Source organism: Podarcis vaucheri (assembly GCF_965113315.1).
Source record: "Podarcis vaucheri genome assembly, chromosome: 9".
Lineage (NCBI taxonomy): Eukaryota > Metazoa > Chordata > Lepidosauria > Squamata > Lacertidae > Podarcis > Podarcis vaucheri.
In genome coordinates, this window is record NC_138767.1 from 55,219,920 (window position 1) to 55,233,728 (window position 13,809).

General features: G+C 44.1%; 1 protein-coding gene across 7 annotated transcripts in view; it reads right to left on the reverse strand.

The window, feature by feature from the left end:
- Positions 1–13,809, reverse strand: part of LNX1 (ligand of numb-protein X 1) — a 117,866-nt gene that overhangs the window by 31,439 nt on the left and 72,618 nt on the right. For 5 of the 7 annotated variants that reach the window (XM_082238120.1, XM_082238121.1, XM_082238122.1 and 2 more), the window contains 3 exons: positions 7,022–7,263; positions 5,009–5,164; positions 842–982 (listed from right to left, as the gene is read on the reverse strand). In XM_082238120.1, the coding sequence (XP_082094246.1) occupies positions 842–982; positions 5,009–5,164; positions 7,022–7,263 (539 nt within the window). The remainder of the gene's footprint in view (positions 1–841; positions 983–5,008; positions 5,165–7,021; positions 7,264–13,809) is intronic. The other 2 variants (XM_082238123.1, XM_082238125.1) reach the window with 1 other exon arrangement.

Sequence of the window (13,809 nt, forward strand, 5' to 3'; positions counted from 1 at the left end):
GGGAGATCTCAGTTTTTTTGTGTTTTTAATATTCGACTGGGAGCCACCCAGAGTGGCTGGGGAAACCCAGCCAGATGGGTGGGGTATAAAATAATAATAATAATAATAATAATAATAATAATAATAATAATCATCCCCAATGAGTGTACCTCTACTGTACATGTTTATCAACACAAGTCTGACACACTCACACCTTAACTTTGTAAGCATTGTCATGTAAGGGAGGCTGGTTCTTCTAAGTTTGAGGTAGCCTGAGGAGATGTGGTCCCTCGTATGTCAGCAAAACCTGCCCATAGCCTTATTTGGCAGTCAGAAGCAGCGCTCCAATCAGCACCGGGGGTCAAGCCAGTATTTTAATTTCCCAAAGTGCCCCGAAGCACTACTACAGTGGGGAAATTAAAATGGAGGGAAATTGACACGGTGTCTCACCCCACCCACTGCTGACCAGAGGTCTCAGGGAAGGCATTGGCAATGGGTCCTGCTGGAACACAGAGGCCTGGCAGCTGCCCAAGGATACCACCACATTCTGAGGACCTACAAGCACAAATCAGCTCTAACATTCAAAGGAAGGCATTTCCATAACCAGTTAAACTCAAAACAACCAGCAATAATTAACTCCAGTATAGTAATAGTGGGATTTGGATGCAAACATATGCTGACATTGCCAACTAGGATCAAGTGTCTCCATTTCTTACTTACTGACAGAAATGGGCTTCATTCTAAATGCCATTCCCAAGAGCCTTGTTTTCCTTTCTCTGGTGTTCTAATTCTTCTTGTTAGCTACTTTTCATCCCGTTTTGAAAAGCCTTCCAGTTAAAGGAAAATCCTAACCATCGCATACCTTGCTTTGTCCCCTCAAACTTCCATCTCTTACATAGCGATGAACTGCCAAACCTAGAGAGAAGTATACTTTCTGTCTTGCTTTTGCCGATTCTGCTTCGTGACTTTGCTGCGTGCGTTTGTGGGGCGGGGTGCACTGGATCTGTCAATAATAATAAAACATAATCTCCATGCAGAAATATCTGGTGTACTGCTTTCCTGAAGAATAAGATGTCAAGTCCTTACTTCAGGGAACACCTCTACAGAAAGAAAACTTGTGTGCTGCAATTAATTTATGGTTTAAAAGCATGGCCAAGACACCCTTCTTGGTTTCTGTTAACTATATTCCAAATTCAGGAGATTGTGAAACAGCGGGCAGGAAGGAATGGAACTACCAACCCAAAAGCCAGGTCTAAAAGTTATATCTAAAGTTGAACCTGCATTGACATAATTGTTACTGACACATTTGTCTCAACAAGTTGTATTGATGTTGTATTTCCTACGATTTATTTTATGGAGGCAGCGAAAACACTTTGCACATATTCTTTACTAAAGTGGATTCTTTGAACAATTTTGCCTTTTTAATATCTACTACTTAAAAAAACAATTACTGGTCACATGATACATTTATCTTTTCAAAAATAGTTTGGGTAGAATTACTTAGATGTGATTGCTTCCAAGTTAAAAATACCTCCTTGAATTTAAGATCCTACTTAGTCGGATAACTAATCACATTTCCCTTTTCTCTGCTCCTCTTTCTGCTTTGTACAGGCAAGCTAAATCAATGACTTATCTTAAACAGTCGAAATCCCACCAGATTTCTTCTGTTATCTAGCTATTTATGCTCTGCTTATCACCAAGTCATCTGTCAGCTCCACTGAGATTGCTAACTAACAGGGTTTTGCCATATTTGGGTTGCAAACTCTATCCCAGGATCAAAACTGCATCCACAAGCCTGTCTGGTCCAGATTTTGACCAGTCTCCAGCATAAACTATCTGGTCTGTTTCAGTTTTCTGTTCTTATGTCTCATATGCCTTCTTCTGTTTGTATCAGTCATCTCCATATATCCCATACAATGGACCTGAATTTCCAGGCAAATAGTTGTTTGTTTTTAGAAGTTATCTTTGTGATGAAATATATGTGGTGTGTATGATCTCTGAATTCAGCGAAGATTGTTAGGCTATGTGCTCATTGTCTTCTGGAACAAATTTCAAGCCAGTCCTTTGCAAATAAATGTTCAGAATTAATGTTGCTCAGTCAGTACAAATGGCAATTTCGTTTTTGTCCAGACTGATGTTTTTCCTATTATAGAGCTAAAAAGCAGGTTTTCCCTGTGAAAGGAGTGGAGCAAGGGCAAAACTGCTTTGACTCGTGGGAAGTGGAAAACCACCCAGACTCATGTTTTCTATGCAGAAGTGTGGATGAGCTCTTAGTTCAGCCTATTCCATCTACAGGGACATTATAAAATTGATACCAGACTTCTGAGTCAGTATCTTGATTGTACTAGAAAATGTTCATTTGAATAGCACTGGTTAAAAATAAAGGAGTGAAGTCTAATTTCTGCCACAAAAGGAAACATGTATAAAGACAAGAGTGGCAATAGTTTGACACCTGCCACATGAAGTTTCAGAGGGACCAGTGGACATCAGGAAGGATTACTAGGAATGATTTACAGCAGTTTCTCAAACTTGAGTCTCCAATGGGACTACAATTCCCATCACCCCTGACCAGTGGTCCTGCTAGCTTAGGGATGGTGGGAGTTGTAGTCCAAAAGTCTGGGAAACCTTGATTTACATGAATGGGGATCTGGTTTGACCTGGCCCACCAACCCCTCATAAATAATACCACTTTTCACTGTAGCTGGTTTGACCATGGCTTCGCTGACTTCTGAAGCAGCATACAGCTACTGCCATTGATAAGTGGTCAGGGTGCTCCACAAACAAGGGAAATGTTCTGTATGCTCTAAAGTGCTGGCAAAACATCTGAGCAGATTGGGGTGCTCTTTCTTGTTCTGGAAAACTCTAACCACCTCTCAATTGCTCAGCACCACCGCAGAAGGCGCCAACGAAACTGCTTCGGTCACAGTGGCAGCAGCTTATGCAGTGCTGCCACAGAAACTGCTCCTGAAACTGACATGGTCACCCACTGCGGCAACCACCAAACTGCAGGTGTGATTAGAAAGTGTGTGTGTGTGTGTTACATTGTTGGCATGGGTGGGCATTGATGTGTTTGTGAGCATTCACAGGATAGGACTACAAGCTTGTTTTCTCCTGTTCTGGAGGGCAGGAGTTGAACCAACGGCTTCAAGTTACAAGAAAGGAGATCCTGACTAAACATCAGGAAGAACTTTCTGATGGTAAAAGCTGTTCGACAGTGGAACAGACTCCCACAAGAGGTGGTGGACCTTCCTTCCTTGGAGGATTTTAAGCAGAGGTTGGCTGGCCATCTGTCATGGATGCTTTAGCTGAGATTCCTGCATCATAGGGGGTTGCACTACTCCCTTCAACTCTATGATTCTATGACTAATTCCTGTCAGCAGAAACACCTCAGAAATTCATTTTTCATTAATTTCCCATCCCATCTTACTTTAGCAGAGAAACAGTCTCTGAATTGCAGGGTAATGGAGAAAAGGAAATGGAAAACAGGCAGAAGATCAAGATGGCACAGGACAGAGCTCAGCGCCTCACAAACATATACAACGGTTACTAAAATGAAGAGCCTGCTACTTCTCATATCTTACTGGTGTCTCAAGGCTGCTCTTGCATGGGCAGCCGTTAATGTTGCTTAGGGAAGGTGGCTTAAGGAAGACAGCTTCTTGCTCCCTGTGGGGTTCTACCTTCCCTCTCTCTCTGTGTAGGCCTTGATAAAAGAGACAAACCTAGATCTTTTAAAATCACACTTTGACTAAATGTTGATTGTCAGGGGACATACGTCTAGACATAAACTGAAGCTAAGCTGACAGCTACCAAAAGGAAAGTTAAAATAATACTGGCAGTTAAACCATCTGAACTGCAGCTGACCTCAGCAAGAGCATGAAATAGGAAATATAATTTTAGAAACAACCAGCTCTTGAACCTTGACAGGATTAAATGAACACGAATTTTGATGGATCAGGAGGATTCTAGAAGCTAGATGGTGACAGCTGACAGCCAACAGGCAATTGGGGCCTTGCTTAAATGTTGTTTCCTTCAAACCCACAATCCTCCCAGAATTCTCCTTGCAAAACCACAGTCTCCACAGTCCCACATCGAAGATGAAATGAGGCCCAATTCTGATTAGTCATTTATTCTTCCTACCAGATGTGCTAAGTGTATAAATCCTTTGAGCTCTGCTGTATAGGAAACATACCATTCCTCTGTATATATACTGTATATCCCTCAACACCTTCCCATGTTGTTGGCATTAAAGGTACAATAATAGCTTTAGGGTCAGGGAGTAAGAGGAGGATATAGATGAACTGAATTGACTCTCTGTATGTGTACAGGGGCATATGCATGCAGGAGCGGCCCAGCACATTTTGCTGCCTGAGGTAAAATGGTAAGGTGCCCTCACCCCAGTCAAAGTCACGCTTACTGGGATTGTGTGGTAGCAGTTTCCAGGTTCTGCTAGTGGCACCCCCGCCATGGGAGCTGCAGTGGTGGCTTCCAAGTTCTAGTATGATCTCTCTGGAACTCTGAAGCCATCACTGCAACCTTTTCTCCAATGATGTGGGGGCACTGCGTCATTGGGATGTTGCCGCCCGAGGCAACTGCTTCAGTCTGCCTCATAGGCGTGCTGGCCCTTGTATGTAGTACACTATCCATGGAAGAAAACCTATTCTCACCTCTGATGGTGAATAATTTTATTTTTTCTTTAAGTTCATTTTACCCAATGAAAAAGAAACAAACACTAAGCAGAAATCTAAGTTCACCCATGCCAATGACACCACCAACGGCAAACTGTCTTGTGAAAGCTGTAAGGAAAGGTACGTTACAGCAACCCAGCCAGATGGGTGGGGTATATTTTTATTTTTAATATAAGTTTCTACGGAGCTTGTTGCACAGAATAACATCTTTAACTTCTGGCTCAAGAATTTAGCATTCACAAGATTCCTATACAATTTCCCACAAAGTATTTTCTGTTTTCACATGTTAAAATTAAACAATCAACTATTTAAAAAGACAACATTTTAAGAATAAAAATCATTACCTTCCTCCAGGGCAACCAAATGGTCAACACTCTCCCTCTCTCTCTCGGCGTGGTTAGCAACAGCACTCCCACTTTTTGTCCTCCGAAGAACACTAAAAGCTCTGTTTATTTTTTTAAAAGACCTGCTCCTTATAGAAGAACGTTCAAAATGTCGAGCTGCAGCAAAGGGAGAGAGAGGTTTATTTTTAAAAGGAATAAAATTATGTAGGTTTGGGATAAAGACCTAAATACTTGTTCTGAGAACTATTAAAGGAATGTTCTGAGAACTATTAAAGGAATACACACACACACACACACACACACACACACACACACACACACACACACACTTTTGCCCTTGCTCACAGTTACATATATCCTCCCACCCTCTTATTTCGTACCTGTCATCCCCCAAAATGGACTCGCAGGGCTTAATATTGATTAGCAATTCCACAATAGTCCTAAAAGCAATAATTTTGCACTGGCACTGCAGAATTTCACTCTGACCACTATAGTTCATATAACTGAAGCATTTGTAATAATATTAATGCCATGCCAAAGTCATATGATTGCAAAAAGAAAAGAAAAGCGGGGGGCATTGAGAGTCTTCATTGCAAGAAGCTGTTACTCCTTCCCTGAATTTGCTGGAATAGTCTATTATCCTCTTTATTTTCAAAAAGCAGTACTAAGTCGTAACAATGTGTCTTCAAAGGCCAAATTGTTATTCTTCAAACAATACCCACTATTATAAATGTGGCCTAATGAATCCGTAACACATTCCTCCTTTTCTTGAGGGTTGATAATAAATAAACAAATTCCAAATTGAAAGATAAAAATTAACAATATATATAAGCCAGTACTACTGCGAGGAAAAAGCTGAACTGATTTTTCAAATTTTTTTGTAGGTTGCTGAAGGGGTAGACTATTTTCCTGAATCGGTGCATTTTCTGGTTCAAAAACGTTTGGCACTTTTTTTGACAGCAATTCTCTATGTTTCCAATTTTGTTCGCAGATTTCATATGGTATCAGTAATAACTCATAAAAAGGAGTGATTCTGTGGGCCCATGATCAGATAAGCATGCCGAAAAGTGGATATTGTTATGTAGTGATATGTGATGCTCAGATAACCCTGAGCTAGAATCAATAACAAAACCTGGGACTGCATTGCCAGATGTCACACAGAAGTATATGCGGAGGTGAAAGACATACAAAATGACTCGCTTCTGTATGGTATTAGACAGTTCAGGTAAGGCACATGACTTGAGAAGTTCCTGCACTTCTTGTGCAGCTTCTCATTATTCTCATTCTACCACCCCAACGCAGTATTACAAAGCCTTTGGCTGCTTTTGTGACATCTCTATATATGCAAAATGAATGGAGAAATGTAAGGTTGGCTATGTTTGTGCTGCTAAACTTCCCCACACCATAGTGAAATCTCAAGTATTTCATCATCAGTGAGATCATATCAGAATTTGATTTTGACTGTTTCATAACGCCTTCCTGGTTTTGATGTCTAGAACATTGGTAGCACTCTTTCCACCGAAAATTTGTGTTATTTTGTACATTGTGTGACCATTAGCTGATTTATAGAGCAACCTTAACCCCTGATCTGTGCTGCTGGAGGGTGTTAAGATGCACTTGCACACACCAGCCTGGGGGTTGCGTCAATCACTATAGAGGTTCCCATGGCTTTCATGGTAAGTGTGGTACATGGAATGCTGCCACCAGCAATAGCCTGCACAGAACACCAAGATGGGATATTCATGGAGGCAGGGCAGAGATGAAACAGAGCTTGCATGAATTCACTGGATCCTAAGGCACTCTGTCCCCCCAATTTGGTGCCAGCACAGACCCAACGCCCCCAAAACCCAACCCTGGGATCTGAATTGCTCTGCTAGGATCTCAAGACCCCCCCCCAGTTTAATATCAGGTTTCTCTGCTCCCCAAAAAGTATGAAATGTCTTCTGACAAGTATATATGACAGAAGAGAGGGAGAAGTGGGCAAAATCTGAGGAGCTTCTCTCTGGTTCTTACTTCTAGTTTGGTTGCTTCTGTGGAGATCTGCAGAGGTGGCTCCTGACTGGCTGTCTTCTGAGGTGGTGCTAAAGGCTGGATTGATTAGGCCTGGCTCATCGGTCATTAAGGCGATGGTGGCAGAAGCAGAGAGCTCAGGGCCAAGGGCAGCTACAGTTAAAGGGGCATTAGAATCGGGAGATCCATCCTGAGAACGCCGTTTTCGTTCCTTGGTAAGGCCGTAATGAGATGCTCCTTTACACCTAAACAAAGGAGGGAAAGAGAAACATCATGTTGTGAAAACTGTTCATATCTACTTGAGGCAAATGGAGACAGACAATAGTGTTTGGGGGTTCTTTTTTTGTTTTTAATGAGGTGAAAGTCACAAAAACTGTTTGACCAGAAACAACATAGGACAGAAAAAAGAAAAGATGACTCTATCTTACCATGTTCAGTTTTCTGAGCAGACTGTTAGCTTTCATCATATTAAGTTAACAAGGCCCAGCAGTTAACATGAATTCATTTTACTAAACAATAAATTAGACTGGACAGTGAGCAACACTATGAAAAGATTTTTGGCATGTCATGTTTCCCCAGAACTAAATAGGAGAGGGAAGGGGAAGGGGACATCTAATCATAATGGATTAAGTTATTAATTCACGTGAAAAGTCTACTTTTTGATGAAGAGCCCCATTCTAGCAACACTGGCCTGTTTGTGGCTGCAGTTCCACTGCATAGGAAACGGAGAGGCAGGTGACTGATCACAACAAAGAACGGAGCCTATAATCAGCTCTTTGTCTTTGGCTAATGAAAGAGGGCAGTGTGAGGCACGAAAGCTTGTCTATGTCAGCTTACGTTTGGGGAAAGAAAAAGCCACACACATAGGAGGCTGCTGGGCTCGACACCATGACAAACAGTGTCTGTCATAGCAGCCGTCACTTTGCGAGCGCCGTTGCATCTGCCTTCCAGATTCAGTGTTCCCACCGCCTTTGCAAAAGGCTTTCCCATAAGCTCACTGAAACAGGCCTTCCTTGTTGATCCACCTGCCTCTTAGTGAGAGTTGGGATGCTTCGGACAGTCATAGGTTTAGGCCTGGTAACAAAAGTCTCTCCCACATAGGCTCCCCACCTGCCCTCTGGTCATATGCTCATTTTCAAGCTCCCTAGCTCAGTTGACAGAGCATGAGACTCTTAATCCCAGGGTTGTAGGTTTCAGCCCTGCGTTGGGTGAAAGATACTTGCATTGCAGGGGCTTGGACTAGATGGCCCTCCAACTCTATGATTCTATGGCAAGAAAAGCAACTCTATGATTCCAAGAAAAGCAAGAAGGCAGACAATGCAGGGGCACCATTTAAGGAGGGACAAAGGGACAGTCCCTCTTCCCCCAGTCACATGCATTATTCCCAAGCACACCTATGTTAGGATATACCGTATTTTTTGCACCATAACACTCACTTTTTCCCTCCTAAAAAGTAAGGGGAAATGTCTGTGCATGTTATGGAGGGAATGCCTACGGGTGGCATGCCTACGGATTTTCCTCCTCTAAAAACTACATGCGTGTTATGGTCGGGTGCGTGTTATAGAGCGAAAAATACGGGTAGTTCCGTTCCACCTTAAAAGGGTCAGGCATGACTGTTGTGTATCACATGCCTGTTTACATCCAGCACAGTCTGCTGGGAACTTCCATTGTATGTTGCTTTTGCTTACTGCTGTTTTGCCGGAGACGAAGGGATGCAGACATGTTTTCCTTTGTTCCTGAACTATGCTGAATCAAGTGCTGTACAGATATGCTTGCGCATCTCTCTGTCCGCCTCTTCTGCTGTGAGGTGATTTACACACTCTGCTGACAGAGCGTGCACGGGTCTCTAAATGTATCTGAGGCTGGTGTCGCTGTTTGATGCTGTTCCGAGGGAGACCGGCTGCTGGCAGGTGGCTGGAGCCAGCTGGGGGCCTGATGCCTGCCTGATGCCCCCGTCTTCCCAGCAGTATCCCAACAACCGACACATCTGGTTATTATGAAAAATACACATGAATACACAGGCGTGCACACACACAACATATTCTCTTTTTTAAATTTAGTGCAAGGACAATTTAGTGCTGGATCAGGCCCACTTAGTCCAGCATCCTGTTCACACTGCAGCCAACCAGCTGCCCATGGGAAGCTCCCAAGCAGAAGCCAAGGGCAAGAGCTCTCTCTGCGCCTGTGGTTTCCAGTAATTGGTAGCATGTTGCCTCCAATTGTGAGGCAAAGCATAGTCATCTTCATGGATAGCCTTATCTTCAATGAATTTGTATATCCTCTTTCAAAGCCATATAAGTTGATAGGCATCCCTGCCTCCCATGGGAGTGATCTCCATAGTTTAACTATTTATTTTATTTCATAAAATTCATACACCGCTTGATTGTGACAAACAAATACCCTCAGAGCTCCCTGGGGCAGTGGCGTAGCGTGGGTTGTCAGCACCCGGGGCAGGGCAAGTAATTTGCGCCCCCTAACCCATGGATTTGCGCCCCCTAACCCTAACCCCCAGATGTTGCGCCCGGTGCGGCCGCCCCCCCTGCACCCCCCACGCTACGCCACTGCCCTGGGGAAAGGGACCACTCTGGGAATTGCAGCTGGAAGAGACGACTGGAAGAACTCCACAAGATTCTGAGACGGGAAAGTGAACGGTCATAGCTACACAACTTGCAACTCACCAGTTCAGAGGCTGAGTCTGCAAAGAGATGGCGACAAGGCTCAGAAGACCCGGAATTTAAACAAATATTATTCAAATGCGTACACACACAGTCATTTTCACAGCTTATTGTTACGTGGGAGCAATCCTCTATGGCAAAAAAATCTCTCTTGCTCATGCATGCGCACACGGTTTTCGCACTCTGAGAAATGCCTGACTGCCTCAACACGAGGAGCATTCAAGATGAATTGAATCCTTAATGAGAGTCGCACAATAACCATAAAAACCAGGCCACTCTGAGGAAATTGCCTGTCACTTATCTCCAGAACCAACCTCATTCTGCCACTGCAAAGGTTCAAAACATGCCCCTGCTTGCAATGAATTCCGCTTTTTAATCAGTCTCTAATGGGCTTGCCCCACTTTCTGTTATTGTTCTCTTTTCTGTTATTGTTCTCTTGGCTAAGGTTAGCCAATGACGTTCATACAAATGTCCTCTGTGAAGGAACTCCTGAAACAGCGGTAGCCCTTAATAAGACAATGCTGCCTTAATGTATGGAATGCATGCCAGCGAACTGCCTAATGAAGAGTGCTTTCTGCCATGCTGCTCCCTAGCTGAACTTGTTCCTCCCTGTTCTGATTCTGCCTGGCCATTTCTTTCTTTGCCTTTCAGGGCAAATGTCCACCCTGCCACTGAAATTAGTAGCGCCACTTTTCGGTGCCTGTGAAGGATGCTCCTACAAGCATCTGTCACCGACACATGAAAGGGTGTTTTCACTAGGAGTTGCTAGGCAAGACACTCTATACCTCAGCTGAAGTCCCTCCATTTAAAGCACTGACTTATATTTACTTTGTAACATTTACATGATTGTTGTGTGGATTTCAACTAAAGAATGCATGCACAACATTTTGAATACAGCAAAGTGCTATACCATGGTACCTCAGGTTAAGTACTTAATTCGTTCCAGAGGTCCGTACTTAACCTGAAATTGTTCTTAACCTGAAGCACCACTTTAGTTAATGAGGCCTCCCGCTGCTGCTGCGCCGCCGGAGCACGATTTCTGTTCTCATCCTGAAGCAAAGTTCTTAACCTGAAGCACTATTTCTGGGTTAGCGGAGTCTGTAAGCTGAAGCATATGTAACCTGAAGTGTATGTAATCTGAGGTAAAGGTAAAGGTAAAGGTACCCCTGCCCGAACGGGCCAGTCTTGACAGACTCTGGGGTTTGTGCGCCCATCTCACTCAAGAGGCCGGGGGCCAGCGCTGTCCGGAGACACTTCCGGGTCACGTGGCCAGCGTGACAAAGCTGCATCTGGCGAGCCAGCGCAGCACACGGAACGCCGTTTACCTTCCCGCTGGTAAGCGGTACCTATTTATCTACTTGCACCCGGGGGTGCTTTCGAACTGCTAGGTTGGCAGGCGCTGGGACCGAGCAGCGGGAGCGCACCCCGCCGCGGGGATTCGAACCACCGACCTTTCAATCGGCAAGCCCTAGGCGCTGAGGCTTTTACCCACAGCGCCACCCGCGTCCCCCTATGTAATCTGAGGTACCACTGTACAAATGTTAAGCAGAATGATTATGATGTTTTTCCTAGTCAAGAACCACTGCACTTATTTTGACAGTAACTTTAGACTAAATGTTGGTGACAACTCTCATGTACACCATATGTAAGGTAAAGGGACCCCTGACCATCAGGTCCAGTCGTGACCAACTCTAGGGTTGCAGCGCTCATTTCACTTTATTGGCCAAGGGAGCTGGCGTACATGTGGCCAGCATGACCAAGCCGCTTCTGGCGAACGAGAGCAGTGCACGGAAACGCCGTTTACCTTCCCGCCGGAGCGGTACCTATTTATCTACTTGCACTTTGACCTGCTTTCAAACTGCTAGGTGGGCAGGAGCAGGGACTGAGCAATGGGAGCTCACCCCATCGCGGGGATTCAAACCGCTGACCTTCCAATCGGCAAGCCCTAGGCTCTGTGGTTTAACCCACAGCGCCACCCACGTCCCTACACCATATGTAAGCCACTGCAAAGAACGACTATATTGTTGTGTATTTATATGGTGGGAAGCCCCAGGAACATGCATTACTTCTTTCAGACAAACATCTGTACCTCAAAAGTATAACACTATCTACCATAGCAGCTACTGCTGCCTTTCAGCGACTACTTATGCTGACACTGCTTAGATAAAAGAAAACAGGATTAAGCCAATGAATTCCTCTCTTAAAAAGAACAGTGGTGCATGGCTAAGTTTGATCACATTGGAACAGTTCCTGCTTAATTTCCATATGGCTTACGGTAATTGTCTGTCTTCCAAAACAGGCCATTAAGAAACAACTTAATGACACTGCTAATAATATTTCTGCCACTGAACAGCATCACATCTCTGACAGCGCCCATCAACAGCTTTTATTTGTCCTTGGTTCAAAAGGAAGCTCATTCAGATGCTGCAAACCAGTACTACCTGGAGTGGTGGTCCATAGACTGGTGGTGATCTGCAAACTATCAGCTGCTGGTCATCAACAACTCCACTACAGTTCAGGTTGGGTGGCATGCTTCAGGGACCAAATATGGTATTGGTCTCTGGCACATAGGGTGAGAGGAAATGGCTGATGCATCACATCAGATAGTTTAAGAAGCACCTCCTTTGGCAGCATTCCCACATGAGGGCAGCCATAAGGTAGACATAACATCTGACCAGACATGATCCCACTGATGTGTGTCCCCAACAGTTATTTGCCTGGCCATGGGCCCATTTTTTATGCGCCACATTCGTGTGAATGAGAAGCATCTTGGGTCATCAGTTGTTGCTGCTTGGTGCACAGGTAAGAAAGCACTCATGTCCTTGGTTCGAGTTGTTTGGTCCCTAACAGGTTCCTCATTTTGCATCCCCAAAAGTGAATTGTAAATAAATAGGGAGGAATGCTGTGATTCTGATGTCGGGGTGTGTGTGTGTGTGTCTGTCTGTCTGGGTCTATCTCAGCCTCATCAATGGATCATGTGGTCTCCAATTCGAGCTCTGCAAAAGCTTTATATGCATCACCTCAGCAATCCTCACAATCCTATTAAGTAGGCCTGTGATATTATCCCTGTAGTGTGAGGAAAAAGGCATGTGTAAACTGGAAGGACAGATCCTGAAGCTGAGGCTCCAATACTTTGGCCACCTCATGAGAAGAGAAGACTCCCTGGAAAAGACCCTGATGTTGGGAAAGTTTGAGGGCACAAGGAGAAGGGGACGAAAGAGGATGAGATGGTTGGACAGTGTTCTCGAAGCTACCAGCATGAGTTTGATCAAACTGTGGGAGGCAGTGGAAGACAGGAGTGCCTGGTGTGCTCTGCTCCATGGGGTCACGAAGAGTCGGACATGACTAAACGACTAAACAACAAAGAGCTAGAACTTCCCTGCTTATTTTCTACTACACAGCACCAACCTCTGCCCCAGCAAGATGTTGTTTGTGACCAATAGCAGAGGGATTGTGCCCTACTGCTACAACAGCTAAGGATATGCGATTATGCCTGCAAAGCCTCCTGTATTCCCAGTCAATTCACCACAGGCTACAGGCCGAAGGGATGGATGCCAAAAGGCTCAATCATCTTTACTTAAAAAAACAAAGCAAGAGAGGGTGTGCCTGTTTGTCCCATGAAGATAATATTGCTATAGTTATTATGAAGTATTAAAAAATAAGAAACTGGAACAAATGCTCTTAAAATGCATGGCTGTTTCACAGTACATTGCCAATATAATCTGAAAGCTTCTAATGTCTTGCTTGATTGGGCATGAATCTGTGTTATTCTACAATCCCTTGGGTAGGGTGGGAAACGGAACCATTTCTTAGGGGGGAGAAGCCAAACTTTAAATCCAAACGATTTAGATCAAAATTCAGAGAAATTGTGCAACTAGCTTCTCATATCCAGCAAAGCTTTATATCCAGTCGACAACATGTAGATTTTGGAAAGTTCTTAATTTTGGTGGGAGGGTGGGAGGATACCCCTTTTTTAAACAACATATTTCAAGCTGTACAGAAAAGGACTGTCAAAAGCAGTTTGCAGGGCCAAATGTGGAAAAGGTAAATGGTGAAAATAGAGTATCACTATGTTTGAAGAAGGTATTCAGTACAGCAAAAAGAACTCTCTGTGTT